The sequence below is a fragment of the Danio rerio genome, chromosome 9 (genome assembly GCF_052040795.2).
Source record: "Danio rerio strain M-AB ecotype USA chromosome 9, GRCz13ab, whole genome shotgun sequence".
Classification (NCBI taxonomy): Eukaryota; Metazoa; Chordata; class Actinopteri; order Cypriniformes; family Danionidae; genus Danio; species Danio rerio.
This window is the reverse complement of record NC_141029.1, coordinates 24,703,900-24,718,489: the sequence shown is the minus strand read 5'-3', so window position 1 is coordinate 24,718,489 and position 14,590 is coordinate 24,703,900. Positions and strand designations below refer to the sequence as shown.

The 14,590-nt window shown below is 36.1% G+C and overlaps 1 protein-coding gene across 2 annotated transcripts in view; it reads left to right on the top strand.

Moving 5' to 3' along the window:
- Window positions 1-11,606, top strand: part of neb (nebulin) — an 88,167-nt gene extending 76,561 nt beyond the window's left edge. For both annotated transcript variants that reach the window (XM_087267709.1, XM_087267708.1), the window contains 11 exons: window positions 551-643; window positions 1,045-1,137; window positions 2,362-2,454; window positions 3,581-3,673; window positions 4,102-4,194; window positions 4,567-4,674; window positions 7,054-7,240; window positions 7,524-7,616; window positions 7,819-7,950; window positions 10,596-10,699; window positions 10,790-11,606. In XM_087267709.1, the coding sequence (XP_087123835.1) occupies window positions 551-643; window positions 1,045-1,137; window positions 2,362-2,454; window positions 3,581-3,673; window positions 4,102-4,194; window positions 4,567-4,674; window positions 7,054-7,240; window positions 7,524-7,616; window positions 7,819-7,950; window positions 10,596-10,699; window positions 10,790-10,963 (1,263 nt within the window). In that variant the 3' untranslated portion in view covers window positions 10,964-11,606. The remainder of the gene's footprint in view (window positions 1-550; window positions 644-1,044; window positions 1,138-2,361; window positions 2,455-3,580; window positions 3,674-4,101; window positions 4,195-4,566; window positions 4,675-7,053; window positions 7,241-7,523; window positions 7,617-7,818; window positions 7,951-10,595; window positions 10,700-10,789) is intronic.
- Window positions 11,607-14,590: the final 2,984 nt, after the last annotated feature.

Below are 14,590 nucleotides of genomic sequence, written 5' to 3'. Positions count from 1 at the left end.
TTAGACACTCAAAAGTATTTAATTTTTCTTCTCAAAAAGTACATACTATATAGAACGTAGTCCAAACTCTTTCCTAGAGGGCCGGTGTCCTGCAGAGTTTAGCTCCAACTTGCTTCAACACGCTTGATTAGTTGCTCCAGGTGTGTTTTATTAGGGTTGGAGCTAAACTCTCCAGGACACCAGCACTCCAGGATTGAGTTTGGACACCTCTGTCGTAGGTAAATTGGAAAGCAGCACCAGATAATTCATACTAAACATGCCAATCTGATGGAGATCCTGGACAAGATATTTCTCAGATTATAAGAGGTAAATCAAAGAAAAATAAGCCAAAAATTCCTGTAGTGTAAGCCTGGCTTTACTCATGTTGCTGGTTTGTTTCTGTCTTCGTTGATGTGTGTTTGAACGTTTTTTGTTTTCTGTGTTCGTCCATCTTTTGTCAAATGTTGTGAGGGCACATTTTAAAACCTCCCCAGACAAAACCAATTAAAAACCTACCCTGAGCGATACAAAACAAATGTTAATGCCTCCTTATGCTTGTACAATCCTGAAGATCCAGTACAAAGAGGAGCTGGGGCAAGGGACAGCCATATCTGAAACCCCAGAGATGGAGAGGGTTAAACGCAATCAGGAGGCTATTAGCACGGTACACTTCTGTGACCCCATCATCCACCCTGTTGAAGTGCCCCCCAAAAATGACATAACGCCTCTTAATTACTGATTTAATCCAAATGACCTCAGCATCCTTGGAAATTTATGTCAAATGCCAACATTCATTTTAATTTAGACCATCTAATATGAATAATTTGAAATAAATAGTCACCAACACTCATCATTTTTTAATAACATATAATACCATGGTCCATATATGTACTTAATCTTTTTCAAACACTGACCAAAGACTAGTGTTGCGTTTGTTGTCTATCTTTTTCTCTTTTTTCCCTTTTCTTCCCATTTTTTGCATAAATGTGTTGATGTTCTGACTTTATCACTGACTTGATCTTGTCAACTATTTCATGCTCATCATGGACCTGAAATGTGTATTAGATTAAATACAAGGATTCATTAAGTCAAGGCATTTCTATACCTGACCTTCCTGAGGTGAAGCGGGTTCGGGAAACCCAGAAGAACATCAGCTCGGTAGTGTTTTTGTTTTTCTCTTTTGAGGAAATTTTTTTGCTTTAACCAAATTATACTCCCAATCCTCATCATTCTTTCGAATCTCATTTTTCTTTTTCATTTTTTTTTTGTTGTTTTTGTTGTTAGGATAAACAACCCTTAAAAACCCAAATGTTCCCCTCCTCTAATTTTATTATTGTTTTTTCCCCCCTACACTACTGTTCAAAAGTTTTTTTAAAAATTAGGTTTTAGTTTAGTTTTTAAGTTTTCAGTAATTTTAAATATTTTTATCTGAATGTAATTTATTCCTGTGATAAAAAATACAGTTTCAGCAGCCATTACAGTACTTAAATTTCAGTGTCACGTAATCCTTCTGGAATTTATATAAATAAATAATTAAATCCTTGAGAATTTTAAAAAGAGGGCTTTTATTTGAAATATAATTTTGTTTTTATCATACTATCTTTTTTGCAGTATTGGATCAATTTAATGCTTTCCTAGCTACGGGCTATATGCACAGCTAGTGAGCCATTAGCCAATGATAAACTCCAGATGAAAGCTTAATGTGACTATTTTGAATTACATAAGGGTCCTTTTACAGCATCGATGTATTTTAAATATAATAGATTAAATAGACTTACTCATCCATTTGGTTGTTAAATCATAAAAAGAGATGAAAGATTTGTTTAAACATAGGCGCCGTCATTAGCCGCAGGCTAGCACAAAAACTCTATTGAAAATACTGGGGTAAAATTAATTTCCATATTTTAAAGAGATGGCGTGGAAAAATACAATTTAATGCAGTGCTTTTTGTTGTTTTTGTCAGGCAGTGAAGATTGCTGCTTTTTCTAAGAAATCAGATCTTAAACACATCGATTTTGTATAGGATGACAATTCACCGGAAGTGCAAGGACTGGCTGACGGAAATTAAATGTCTGTGTGCATATACCCCATTGAATGAAACAAAGATAGAATAATTCATCTTATCTCAGACATTTGAATGCTATTCTTTATACCACTTCATATGAATAACCAAATTACCACACTTTTTTTGTAGAAATCCATGTTATTTTTTTGACATTTTATGTTTTCAACACTTTTGTGTTCATGTGAATTATGATTTCATAATTGTATATAAAACTATTTTGTTTTTGCATACTAATATTAAAAGATCATTCACATTAATTAAAATCTAAATAATTTTTTACCTTTCTTTTTTGCCCTATTGCCTCTGTGTGTTTAAAGATTCATTACAAAGAAGATTTGGGAGGAGGAACGGCTATTTCAGAAACCCCAGAGATGGAGAGAGTTAAACGAAATCAGCAAAATATTAGCACGGTACACTGGGGCGTCAGTCTTTATCCCACCCATAAAATATCCCCTGTTCTTCATCTCCCCATCATCTAAAAAAACCTTGAGCCATATGTTTAGTCCCTCTAGTGATCCCAAGAACAAATCCATCATTTATAACAATAGAGAGTAACTCTCGAGTAGCTCATGTGACAAAATCTTGTCTTCCCATTTTTAATACTTAACATTTAGCTGTAGGCAAATAGGTTTTCCATGTAATAATTAAGTGCCAAACCATAACTAGTTCTCTAGTCTTAATTTGTACTGTTCATCAACAACTTTACTGTTTATTTGTTTGTTTGTTTGGTTGGTTGGTTTTTTCAATAAATATGCTTTACTCCAAACCCTAGTAACCTGCCTACGAAGGCACCATTTAACAACAGCATAGCCCTGCTACTGAATCGTAACTATTTGCAGATTGTAAATATATAATTGTATACTTTTACAAACATATATAGTACATATATATGTGCACTTTTGCCTATAGACATATTAAGAAATACACAACTTACCTAGCACTTTGCCACTTAGAAAATACACAACTAATCTGCATGAAAAGATACTATAGTAATTTATAATAAATACTACAAAGCTTTTGAACCACGCTAGAGTAAAGTGTATTATGCTGTATATATTATATTATTTACAACTCCTTGGTAATGATTTAGGATGCTGTATTATAAAATGTAATGAGTTGATGAACTATAATAAATCCTGTAATATTGTATTAAAGTACATTCCAATATTGTAGTATAGTATTGTGGTAAAATATACACTATAGTTTTTGAAAACTACAGTATTGGGTCGTTTATATATATATCACTTTAATGGTTTTGTTACCATACTGTAGCAACAATAGTATTACCACAGCAGATTTTTTGAAAGTACTATAGCTTGGCTCAAAAACACTACAGTATTTGTTATAAAGTACTATAGTATTTTTTTTTTCAGGTGGGATTGCAGTCTTAAAAGACAGTTGTCTATGTAGGCCACTAGGGTTTGGAACGAAGCTAGTATTGTAGTGTATGTAATCTTTGTAAATGTTTGTTTTGTCACTCCATGGTTCATGTATGTGTTGTTCACTGAATTTGTCGAAATCAATCCTTGGGTATAGATAAAATACAGGGATTCGCTGGGTCAAGGCACAGCTATGCCGGACCTCCCTGAGATGAAGCGGGTCAAAGAGAATCAGAAGCACATCAGCTCGGTAGTGGAAGCTCTACATGCAGGGTTTACTTGAGAGTGGCTCTGTTCCCCATTAACGCTTCCAGTTACACTTCCAGTCTTACAATCCCATCATTGATGCAAAACAAATGAAGCCTAAACCTCATTTTCATCTAATGTAATTGACCACATCATATCCACCCTAGTCAGTTGCCCTTTCTGCTGTGAACTCAGACAAATGGAATTATTCAATATGCTAAACATTGTTCCTAATCCAACATGACACCAAATATCCCATATTGGTTGTTTCCCCCTTCCCAGTCAGGATCCTCTTGTTAAATGTGGGAAATGTAGGATCAGTGTGTCTTGCGTGTGCCGTTTGTTGTAATTGTGCTCTTTAAAGACTCTTGCGTCTGTCTTGGTGTCTTGTGTCTGACTGTCCTCTGGGGGCACTGTTCTTCTCTACTCTAGGTGTTGTATAAGGATCTGTCGGCCAAGGGAACGCCTGTGGTGTTCACTCCAGAGATGGAGCGGGTCAAACGGAACCAATTGCACATTAGCTCGGTATACTTAGTTATAGGACATTTGTGTGTCTTTGTTTGAGCCGTATGTGCACATAACCGTGCTAATACCTTCATTTCATTTAGGAGGCTAATAATATTAACTGTATTCTTCTATATGCTGAATATAATGCTTTAACTGATCATCATTACTTTAAACCTTCATCACAGGATCCACCTACTCTTAATCCAGCCCTCTGAAGATGCGTCTAATTCATCTGTCTGAAATCATAATAACACCCAAGACTATGCTGATGTCATATTCATCTTCTTTGTGTGTGTCCTGATCTCTTGGTGTGTCTTCCACAGGGTCATAATCATAATCCAGGGTGAAATGGTTTCTAATTTTTGTATGTGCTGTGTTGTGTTTGTCTAGGTTTTGTACTCTGACAGCTTCCGTAAGCAGGTGCAAGGAAAGGCCGCCTTTGTGCTGGACACCCCCGAGATGAGACGCGTCAAAGAAACCCAGCGTATCATTTCTGGAGTAAGAAGAAATTTCTAAGAATGTTTCAGTTAATTGATTTTTCAACTCTGTTACTTTAAAACAATGTTTGGGACATGAGTGTTGAGATCGCAAATATAGCAGTATTGTCAGGAGTCAGCAATCCAGTGTTTTATACAAAGTACAGAGCTTATAAAATATAAAAAAGCCCCTATTATGCATTATAAAAGGTCAAATTTTGGTTTTGGGGTCTACAATAACAGGCTGATTTACATGCAAGGTCAAAAACACTTTCATTGTCTAATAATATGCATTTATTTTTACCTAATTATCCCAACGACTCCCATATGATTCGTTCAGCGATTAATTAGTTCCCAAACCCATCCTTAGCATGATGCTAATCTGTGCTGCTCAATCCAATGACCCAGTCTATTGTGATTGGTGGACTGCATTCAGCGTGAGACAGAGAAATACCGACCACGGCTTATCTACAGAGTTTATGTGTGAGCCCATTAAAGTGATGCAGGTTAACACCAGCATATTGCTCTATTTTTAACCATGACACACATTCAGTATTAATCTACACAGTGGCAAAAGCTGAACTATTTTGGAACTTGACCGCCACATGAGTAGGAACAGCTGACAGTGGCCTTAGCAATAAAAAAAAAGGCAGTGGATCGCGAGCTCACAAATGCATTTAAATCCATAAACAAAGTGGCACATGTTGCATTTTCAATGTGGTTTTAAATGTGATATGAGAATATAAAGTTAACCAGATACAGTACATGCCACATGGAGCGGTAACTAGTGACAAAACACAATTAAATACATAATTTGCAAGCCAGAGAAAACAAGGAGGCAACCATTTTGATCGCACTTAAGTTACTTACACTTGTGAAATGGAGGAAGGAACCGATTCATAAACTGTGTACTGTAAAATTTCGGTCAAGCTCTGACAAAGTCCCGTAAATCAATAGCCTTTTCTGGTCCTTCCTTTAACAAACGGCCGACGAACCCCCGTTGTTAGCATGTAGATTGCTGAAGCACTCATCAGAAAAATGATTGGAACAGGGCTCAAGGCTGGGGCTATAATGCTGAGGTATTTTTGCAAAAATAAACCTCAACCACTGACTCTTCCCAGCCTCATCTTTAGGTAGGGAAAATAACACTAACTTTCCCTCACACTTCAGAGCACATTGTCTTCGTGACATGATTCAACCGGGATCAGCTACAGTGTTTGTCTTCTTTCTTTTTCTTTCTACAGGGTTTGTGGGCAGGGCCGGGTTTTTTTTTTTCTCGGGTCTGCGTGCACAACAAATGGGCAGAGCTTGAGTTCAGTATCAATGTTATGCCGTCACAGCTAAAGATTTTGTATAGTGGCGATTTATTCGAACCACTGAGTCGACTCTTTTATAGATGAATAATAGTTGGTATCAACAGTTAACATGGTACACGTTCAGATTTAAGCCTTAGCTGGATATTTCACTTCAATTAGAGCTGCATGGAAGGTCATTTTTTAAAAACCCATTATAGGGGCTCTTTAATTCGAATAAAGTTTACAGATATGCCATATCTAAATGAAGTAAAAAACCTATTTGAGTTCAGTGACAGCTTCTTTAAGAATGTATGCTGTGCAGGATTGGATAAACTGGAAAGCAGTGCACAATTTGCTGTAAAACTGATCAAAATGCACTAAACAACAAAAGATCATTGGCATTCAAGGCATGTTAAAGTGGCATTTATGAGTTAAACATGGATGAACGTCATCGCAGACTAAATATTAATGGAAAACCCAAGACTTTATTAAAGTCCTAAGTTAAATTATTTTGCTTTACATTCCTTAATTTAGACATATTAATTAACAGGGAAATAAAAGAACATGCTCGACATGGTGGCTCAGTGGTTAGCACTGTCACCTCAAAGCAAGAAGGTCGCTGGTTCGAGTCTCAGCTGGGTTAGTTGGCATTTCTGTGTGGAGTTTGCATGTTCTCCCCGTGTTGGCTTGGCTTCCCCCACAGTCTAAAGACATGCGCTTTAGGTGAATTGAATAAACTAAATTGGCCGTAGTGGATGTGTGTGAATGAGTGTGATGGGTGTTTTCCTGTAGTCGGTTGCAGCTGGAAGGGCATCCGCTGTGTAAAACATATGCTGGGTAAGTTGGCGGTTCTGAATAAAGGGACTAAACCGAAAGGAAAGAAATGAATGAATGAACATCCCTCTCTTCCATCTATTATTTTGCTGAGAGTAAGAAAAAACAATGAAACATGCAACATTAAAATCCTGCCCTCAATACAATTTCCTTTTGAGTTGGAAATATGTCTCAGTACTGAAGTCGGTAGCATCTTCCAAAAAAAAAATCTTTTGCAACAGTAGGTTTTTTTGTTTCATGTACTTCATGCTTTGCATTGTTGCTTCTGTCAGGTCAAATACCACCAGGACTTTGAGAAGAGTAAGGGCAGCTTCACCCCCACCATCTCTGACCCAGTAACTGAGCGTGTGAAGAGGAACACCCAGGACTTCAGTGATATCAACTACCGTGGCATCCAGAGACGTGTGGTGGAGATGGAGAGGAAACGTGCCGAGGAGCACGATCAGGAGACCATCACTGGTCAGCTCACACACACTATACACTCTAAACCAGGGCTTTCCATTCCTGCTCTTACAGTATGTCCTACAGACTTTAGCTTCAAAGAGCTCCAGCACTCTAGTCTCTCGTGAGTCTGGAGATGTATGTAATGAGGTTTAGAGCTAAAATCTGCAGGTTTGAACACCCCTGTTCTGTGCGCACAAAAATGATGCCTTTACCTATAAGATGTGTTAAGAATCATACACAAATGATAATGAGTTATGAACGATGACATTCACTAAAACTGTTTCGTTTTTTCTCAAAGACTTGCGTGTGTGGCGCACAAACCCTGGCTCTGTCTTTGACTATGACCCTGCCGAGGACAACATCCAGTCCAGAAGTCTTCACATGATGTCAGGTAGGCTCACAACTCACACAACAGCTGTGTAAGGTCTTGGTAATCATCTGTCTGCACTGCTTGAGTCTAATTGGGTTACTGCAACATTCTGCATTCAGATATCTGTTTAACATCTGCTAGATTGAGACACTACAAACACTTCCTCAGCAGAAGGCATCTCTCAATAAGGAGATCATTTTAACATGTTTGTCCCGTTGTTCAGTTCAAGCCCAGCGCCGCAGCAAGGAGCACTCGCGCTCCACCAGTGCAATGAGTGGTGTGGGTGATGAGAAGTCAGAGGTGTCTGAGAACGTGGACCGCTACAGCAATGGCTTTGCCATCTCCGCTTTACACGGTACATGTGTTAACGGCTTGATTTCTATGAGATTTGAAGGTTTAGGAAGTAAAAATACAAGCCACCCATGTTATTGTGTGTATATTTTTAACCATTCTTCCATGTTCCATTAAAAAATATCTGAATTTATACTTTTGATCCCATACTGATCTTCCACTGGAATGACAGATGTCTATTTACTCATTTAAATATTCGTTTTTACTAACCTGCCAATTTGCCTGTTTTTTTCTGGCCATTCGTCTAATTATAAAGGAAAGGTACTATATGTAAAAATGACTAAATAAAAATCATTAGAATCTTCAAAAACCACTAGAACCGTTCTATATTTTGCTGACTTGTGTACTTACATTATCCTCAAAAGTTGCAAAGAATATTAAAATCCAGAGAAATTAGCTATTTAATAGTGAGATGAAGGGTGTAATGAGTGGTCCTGATAATGACATCATACATCTTTGATTTCCAGTTTGGTTTTATAGAAACTAGGGAAACACCAGAGTGGCTTGAATATGTTATCATTTTAACTGGACTGCTCCGAGTAGCATTTTAATAGAACCCGAAAATGCATTTAGTATGATAAACAAGCTCAGAATCAGAAGCTGTAGACTGTGGCATAATAAAATATCTGCTGCTTTTGCGTGGCCTTACCTTGTTTCACTTCAACAGCTTTCTGCTTCATATAACCAGGATAATACTTTTTCAATACTTTAGCTCATCCATTAACATGATTTCTGCTGAAATCCCATAGGATGTAATGAAGATGACAGCACTCAGAGATTTCAATAAAACACAGCTTGGCTTGTTTTTGGGAATTTGCCCTTTCCAGTGGTAAAAAATTACATACTGGACCTATAATTAGATAAATAATTTGAAGAAACTTAAAACTGAAGAAAATGACTATAAAAGCTTGGATTAAAATATGTATTATTGTTAAATCTGATCTTGAATTATTGGATTGCCTTTGGGTTAGACAACAGCCAACCAAGTTTGCTCTGTGATTTATTTTATATAATTAACCGTTTATTTTGTTGTTGATCCTGCTTGTACTGTAGCTCACTCCAAATGTGAAGGTTTGTACATGTAGTCAATTCATAAATTGATCAACTATTTCCTTACGAATGTCAGTGTACTGAACTCTGAAGAAAGCTTATAAAAGCCTCTCTTCAATGTCTCAAATCTCTGACTGTGTAGTACTGTAACGTCTGTAGTCAATACTGAGGCTTCAGTTTGAATTATAACACTATTAGGCCCCTATCATACACCCAGCGCAATAAGCCGCAAGACGTGTTTCTATGATGTGTTGCTATTTTCAGACCAGCGCAACTCTAATTTTCCAGTTTTCCACCATTATGACCATTAGAAATAGTTTTTAACCAATCTTTGTGCTTAACAAACAAAATGAATTATATAGGATAATGGATGTCTGTGCATACAACACCTTTCCCTATTCACAAGAGTGAAAGTGGAAGTTAAGAACGAGGAGGCTCATTCTTGTGCTGTAGATGCTCTGTTTAACTGTTTTCTTGCTAGTGAAGCGTTCAGTTTTTCCACTTACAGAGTCCGCTATGTAAACAGCAAATCCGCTATGGCATGATGCAACTGACTTTTAAGAGGAATGGGAGATGAGACTCTTGAGTGGTTTATTCTCGAAACATACCCATAGGCCTTTATGGAATCTGCACGCAGAATTCCGCAGATTTTTGACATATGAAGATATTCATATGATTTATTTACAATATAGTTTGTACAGTAATATTTTCTGTCTTTTAGTAAACATATTATATGAGAGATTTGATTTGTTTACCAAATAAAGTGGATCTAATTGAATTTGCATTGTAAACATTAAATAAAAGTTAAAAAGGTATTGCTTCCAATTTCATATAAATACAAGTTTTTATTTAAGATACTCCCAAAATAATTCTGCATAAATCAGCAGATTTTTAATACAATTTTGCACAGAAATAGCAAAAAATGTTTGCAGATTCCGTCTGGCCCTACCCATAACTCATTGAGAAAATAAGCTCAACCCTGTTAGACCGTGCGCTGTGGCGCAGATCGAATTTTTCCATCCTTAAAATAGCAAAAGTAGATTCGGATTCGGACGCGCCCTTAATGCTTTTGCACCCTGCGCTTTGGACTTTGCGCCTAGGCCGTTAAAACAGAGCCCTTAATCTTGTCTGCCATCACTATATGGACTCTCAGCAGTGGAAGTCACCATAAATGGGTACAATTAGAACCACATACTGTCCACATTGCATTCCAATTTGCTCAAATACCAAAAAAAAAAAAAAAAAAGAGAGAGAAACTTTCAGAAAAAGAAAACAAAATTGATAGCAGCCAGGAGAGAACAACATATAAATATGTTCCGCTCATAGAGCCAGCATTAGAAACACCTTGCATAAGCTGTGACTAGTTTGTGTGTGTGTGTGTGTTTAATTTGATGCAAAGATGATATAATACAAACTATAGCTTTCTAAATGTATATACATCCAAATATTAAAAACTTTTAAGGATTTAAGAGGCTGATGACCCTAATTCTAATGACAGATGGAAAATATTTGTAGGGAAAAGGCTTCATTTTGAAAACGCTAGTTCTGATTTGATTGAAAGTACTAATGCAGTGAAACCCCTGTTGTTCTCTCATACAGGATACACACAGACCAAGACCATTGAGGTTCAGCAGAGATCTTCCTCAGTGGCAACACAACAGACCACAGTTTCTTCTGTCCCCTCACATCCATCAACCACTGGAGTAAGAGCGAGAGACGGTTGACTTTTTCAGTGGCAGATACTAAACTCTATGATGGATTTGGTTTAACACTCCTCTCTTTGTCCTGAACAGAAAACTGTGCGTGCCATGTATGACTACGCCGCTGCAGACAGTGACGAGGTGTCCTTCAAGGACGGTGATGTCATCGTGAACGTTCAGTCCATCGACGAGGGTTGGATGTACGGCACTGTGCAACGTACCGGGAAGACCGGCATGCTGCCTGCCAACTATGTGGAGGCCATCTAAATACATCTCCTGACACTTCCTGTGTCATATCCACTGAGACAGGAAGCAAAGCCTTATAATGTTAGACGTAGTCACTCTATTGTTTGTCCTTGTTACTGTTATGGAATTGCGTTTGTGCCCGTGTCACAAGCTCTATTGTGGTTGTGGCACGAGAAACTGATTAACTATATATATATACACACCTATTTAAGTCACAGACAATTGTATTTATCTTTTTTGTTCTATTCTAACCGTTAAGTGACTTGAGCCCATTATTTTTGTATATTGCAATCACACTACATTCAACAAAGGCCATTCTGAAAGTTTTAGCTTTGAAACTTCTGCACAATGACAGATGGGCTCATGGTTCACTTTATATGTGAAAGGAAAACCTGAAACTCAGCGTTTTATAAAAACCGAACTGAGGCACTAAAGTTGCCGTGTGAAAATGAAGAAAAAAATATCCTGAGCAAAACATTGAGGACGGGCCATCAGTTCCTCTAAAGAGAAAAACGTATTCATTGAAAAACAAGCCTCCTTCCTTGCTGAAGGCTGGCCATTATTTGCATGTGTGTTTTGTTTCTTGGATTCTGTAGGTGTTGGGTTAAGGGAAGATGTGTACCTTGAATCACTAGCTAATAAAGCACACCACGCTTCTGCAGTAGACCTGTGTCTTGTCATGGATTCGGAGCATGTTATCTTCAATGATTGCTCAGCAACAAGAGGATAGAAGTTTCTTTAGTATCTTAAAAGGGTAAGTTCACCCACAAATGAAAATTCTGTCAGCCTTTTTCCAATTATCTGGTCACAGCAAAGCGTCAGCCAACAGAGGATTCCACTTGGTCTTTAATGGCATAGCAGTCAAAATGGGACAATTGAGCTCATGTATGGGACAAATTCTGGACCTTTGTCAGTGATAATATAATGTCGTGGCGAGGCAGTGGCGCAGTGGGTAGCACGTTCGCCTCACAGCAAGAAGGTCGCTGGTTCGAACCTCGGCTCAGTTGGCGTTTCTGTGTGGAGTTTGCATGTTCTCCCTGCCTTCGCGTGGGTTTCCTCCGGGTGCTCCGGTTTCCCCCACAGTCCAAAGACATGTGGTACAGGTGAATTGGGTAAGCTAAATTGTCCGTAGTGTGTGTGTGTGTGTGTGTGTGAATGTTTCCCAGATGGGTTGTGGCAGGAAGGGCATCTGCTGCGTAAAAAAACTTGCTGGATAAGTTGGCGGTTCATTCCGCTGTGGCGACCCCGGATTAATAAAGGGACTAAGCTGACAAGAAAATGAATGAATGAATATAATGTCGTATTTCTTCTAGTCTTATTTTTAAGAGTCGTATTGAGAATAGTGTCATTCAAAGACATCTAGGCAATGCTAACTAGGAAAGTTGGAATAATTAGTCAAGTTATTGTAGAACTGGTTTGTTGTGTAGACTATCAAAAAACACACAGTAAAATATTTTAGGGAAGCAAATAATTCTGACCTTAAAAATTTTCTTTTTTTTATTAAAAAGTTTTTATTCAAGAAATATACTATAAGAAATGAGACCTATTATAACACAACTTTTTTGTTTTGTCAGAAATACTGTGAAGATTTCCTTGGTTTGTTAAAGATCACTTGGGAAACATTATTTTAAATGAATGGGAGGAAAAAAGAATTGACTTCAACTGCATCTGTAAAAGTTTACAGGAGCAAAAATGTGCCTTGATGTACTTGAAAGTTAGAAATGTGTATTTGAATACAAAATTACATGTCAAATAAATTAACAAGGAAGATTATTTTGAGTTTATTTAATTAGCTTGTTTATGAAGACTGCAGATGCATAAAAAAAATGACTTTAAATAATTGTAATGGCTTTTTCCATTGTGATGGAAAATTGTGAGTTTCTAATCTTTAAAACTCATAATGATCCAGAACAATTTTTTTTTGGCCAATGCTAACAAATATTTGCATTTTACATTCTGAGGGGTTCATCTTTTGCTACTGTATTGTTTTTAAATAAATAAATAAATAAATATATATATATATATATATATATATATATATATATATATATATATATATATATATATATATATATATATATATATATATATTTATTTATTTTATTTTTTTTTTTTTTACAAGTAGCTTTTATTCTAAATCTTGACCATATTGAAACTGATTTGAAAACAATTTTGGCTATTGTTATTATCCATGAATTTTCAAATGTTCATTTTTTAATTTTTTTTTACGAGAGGCTAGAAACATTGTGAAGCTCTACATTATTATTATTATTATTATTATATTTATTTTTTTATTCACATTTTTTTATTGTTTGTTATTTGCCTAATAAATGACAATGGGCGACAGTTTTTAATTTAAAACTTAAACAGACTCCTATCTTTTTCCTATTTATATAAGATGTAAAACATTTGTATTTTAAAAATAACTTTTTTCTCAACTTAATATTAAAAACGAGAATTTTAAAAATTTCAAAACTTTACTTGAGGCTTTTTTTTTTTTTTTTAAAGGTTTCCTTTCTCAACTTAGTTCTCTATTTTTTTTTTTAACTAAATGTTCTCAACTTCTCTAAACAAAGTTTTCAAATATAAATCAAACAAATATTCTTAACGTGTTCTAGTTTTTCAACTTTTAAACAAAACCTGCTCAATTTAGTTTTTTTTTCCTCAAATCAAAAAAATATAAAAGTTGAGAATTAAAGCCGGAAATTTCTCAACTTTTTATTTTTTTTTTTAGCAAAACTGCTTTTTTTTTTTTTTGCTCAAGTTTTCACAAAATATTTGCTAGGCTGTACAAAGCCAAATAAAAACACCATAACGAAAAAGATTTGTATTGACTTCTTGGATCTCCATTCTTAGTTTTTGGGTTTTAGCAAATTTATTTTATCTAAATCAGGAACAGAATGAAAACAGATGCCTGCATCTATAAAGCTTTAGTCTTAAATTAGGAAATTCTTATTAAGATGACCGAAAGAGCTTAACATGCAGTTTAAGAAAACACATGCAACTACAAAAAACACCAGCAAATTAGGAAAAGATCCATCAATGAATGCACACATGCTGCAAATCCTCAACATGGAAAAAATAAAACCCACTGCATTTAAACACAAACAAACTAAGAAAACAAGCATTTTCTCACAACACTTGCAAATAGAATGAAACACAACAGAAACGTTTCAAGGGGACGTTAAAATAGGACAACCCAGCTATTTAGGCTAATGAAATGCATAAGACAAGGCAATCAAGAGGTTAAAATAAAAATCACAGCATAATAAACTTTTTGTAGCAGCGTCCGTTTTACGGATTCCTTTGAAACACTTCCGTTGTGTCATGTAGTTAAATGCAGTCACTTTCATAATTAGTTTGCATTGTGGAGAAATGCAGTGCATTTTTAATGTGTATGCGTTGAGGATTTGCAGCACATGCGCTGTCAAACGAATGAAGATATTTTCTTCATTTGCTGGTGTTTTTTGTAAATGTATGTTTTCTTAAAGTGTAGCATGTTAAGCTTTCTCGGCCACTGAATAATTTACTATTATTTCTAGACCTAAGAGTAAATCATAATGTTTTTCAATTTTAAACAAAGAACCTTGTAATTACAAGATACTATACAAATACACAAAATATTTGCTACAGCACTGTTTTTGGAGG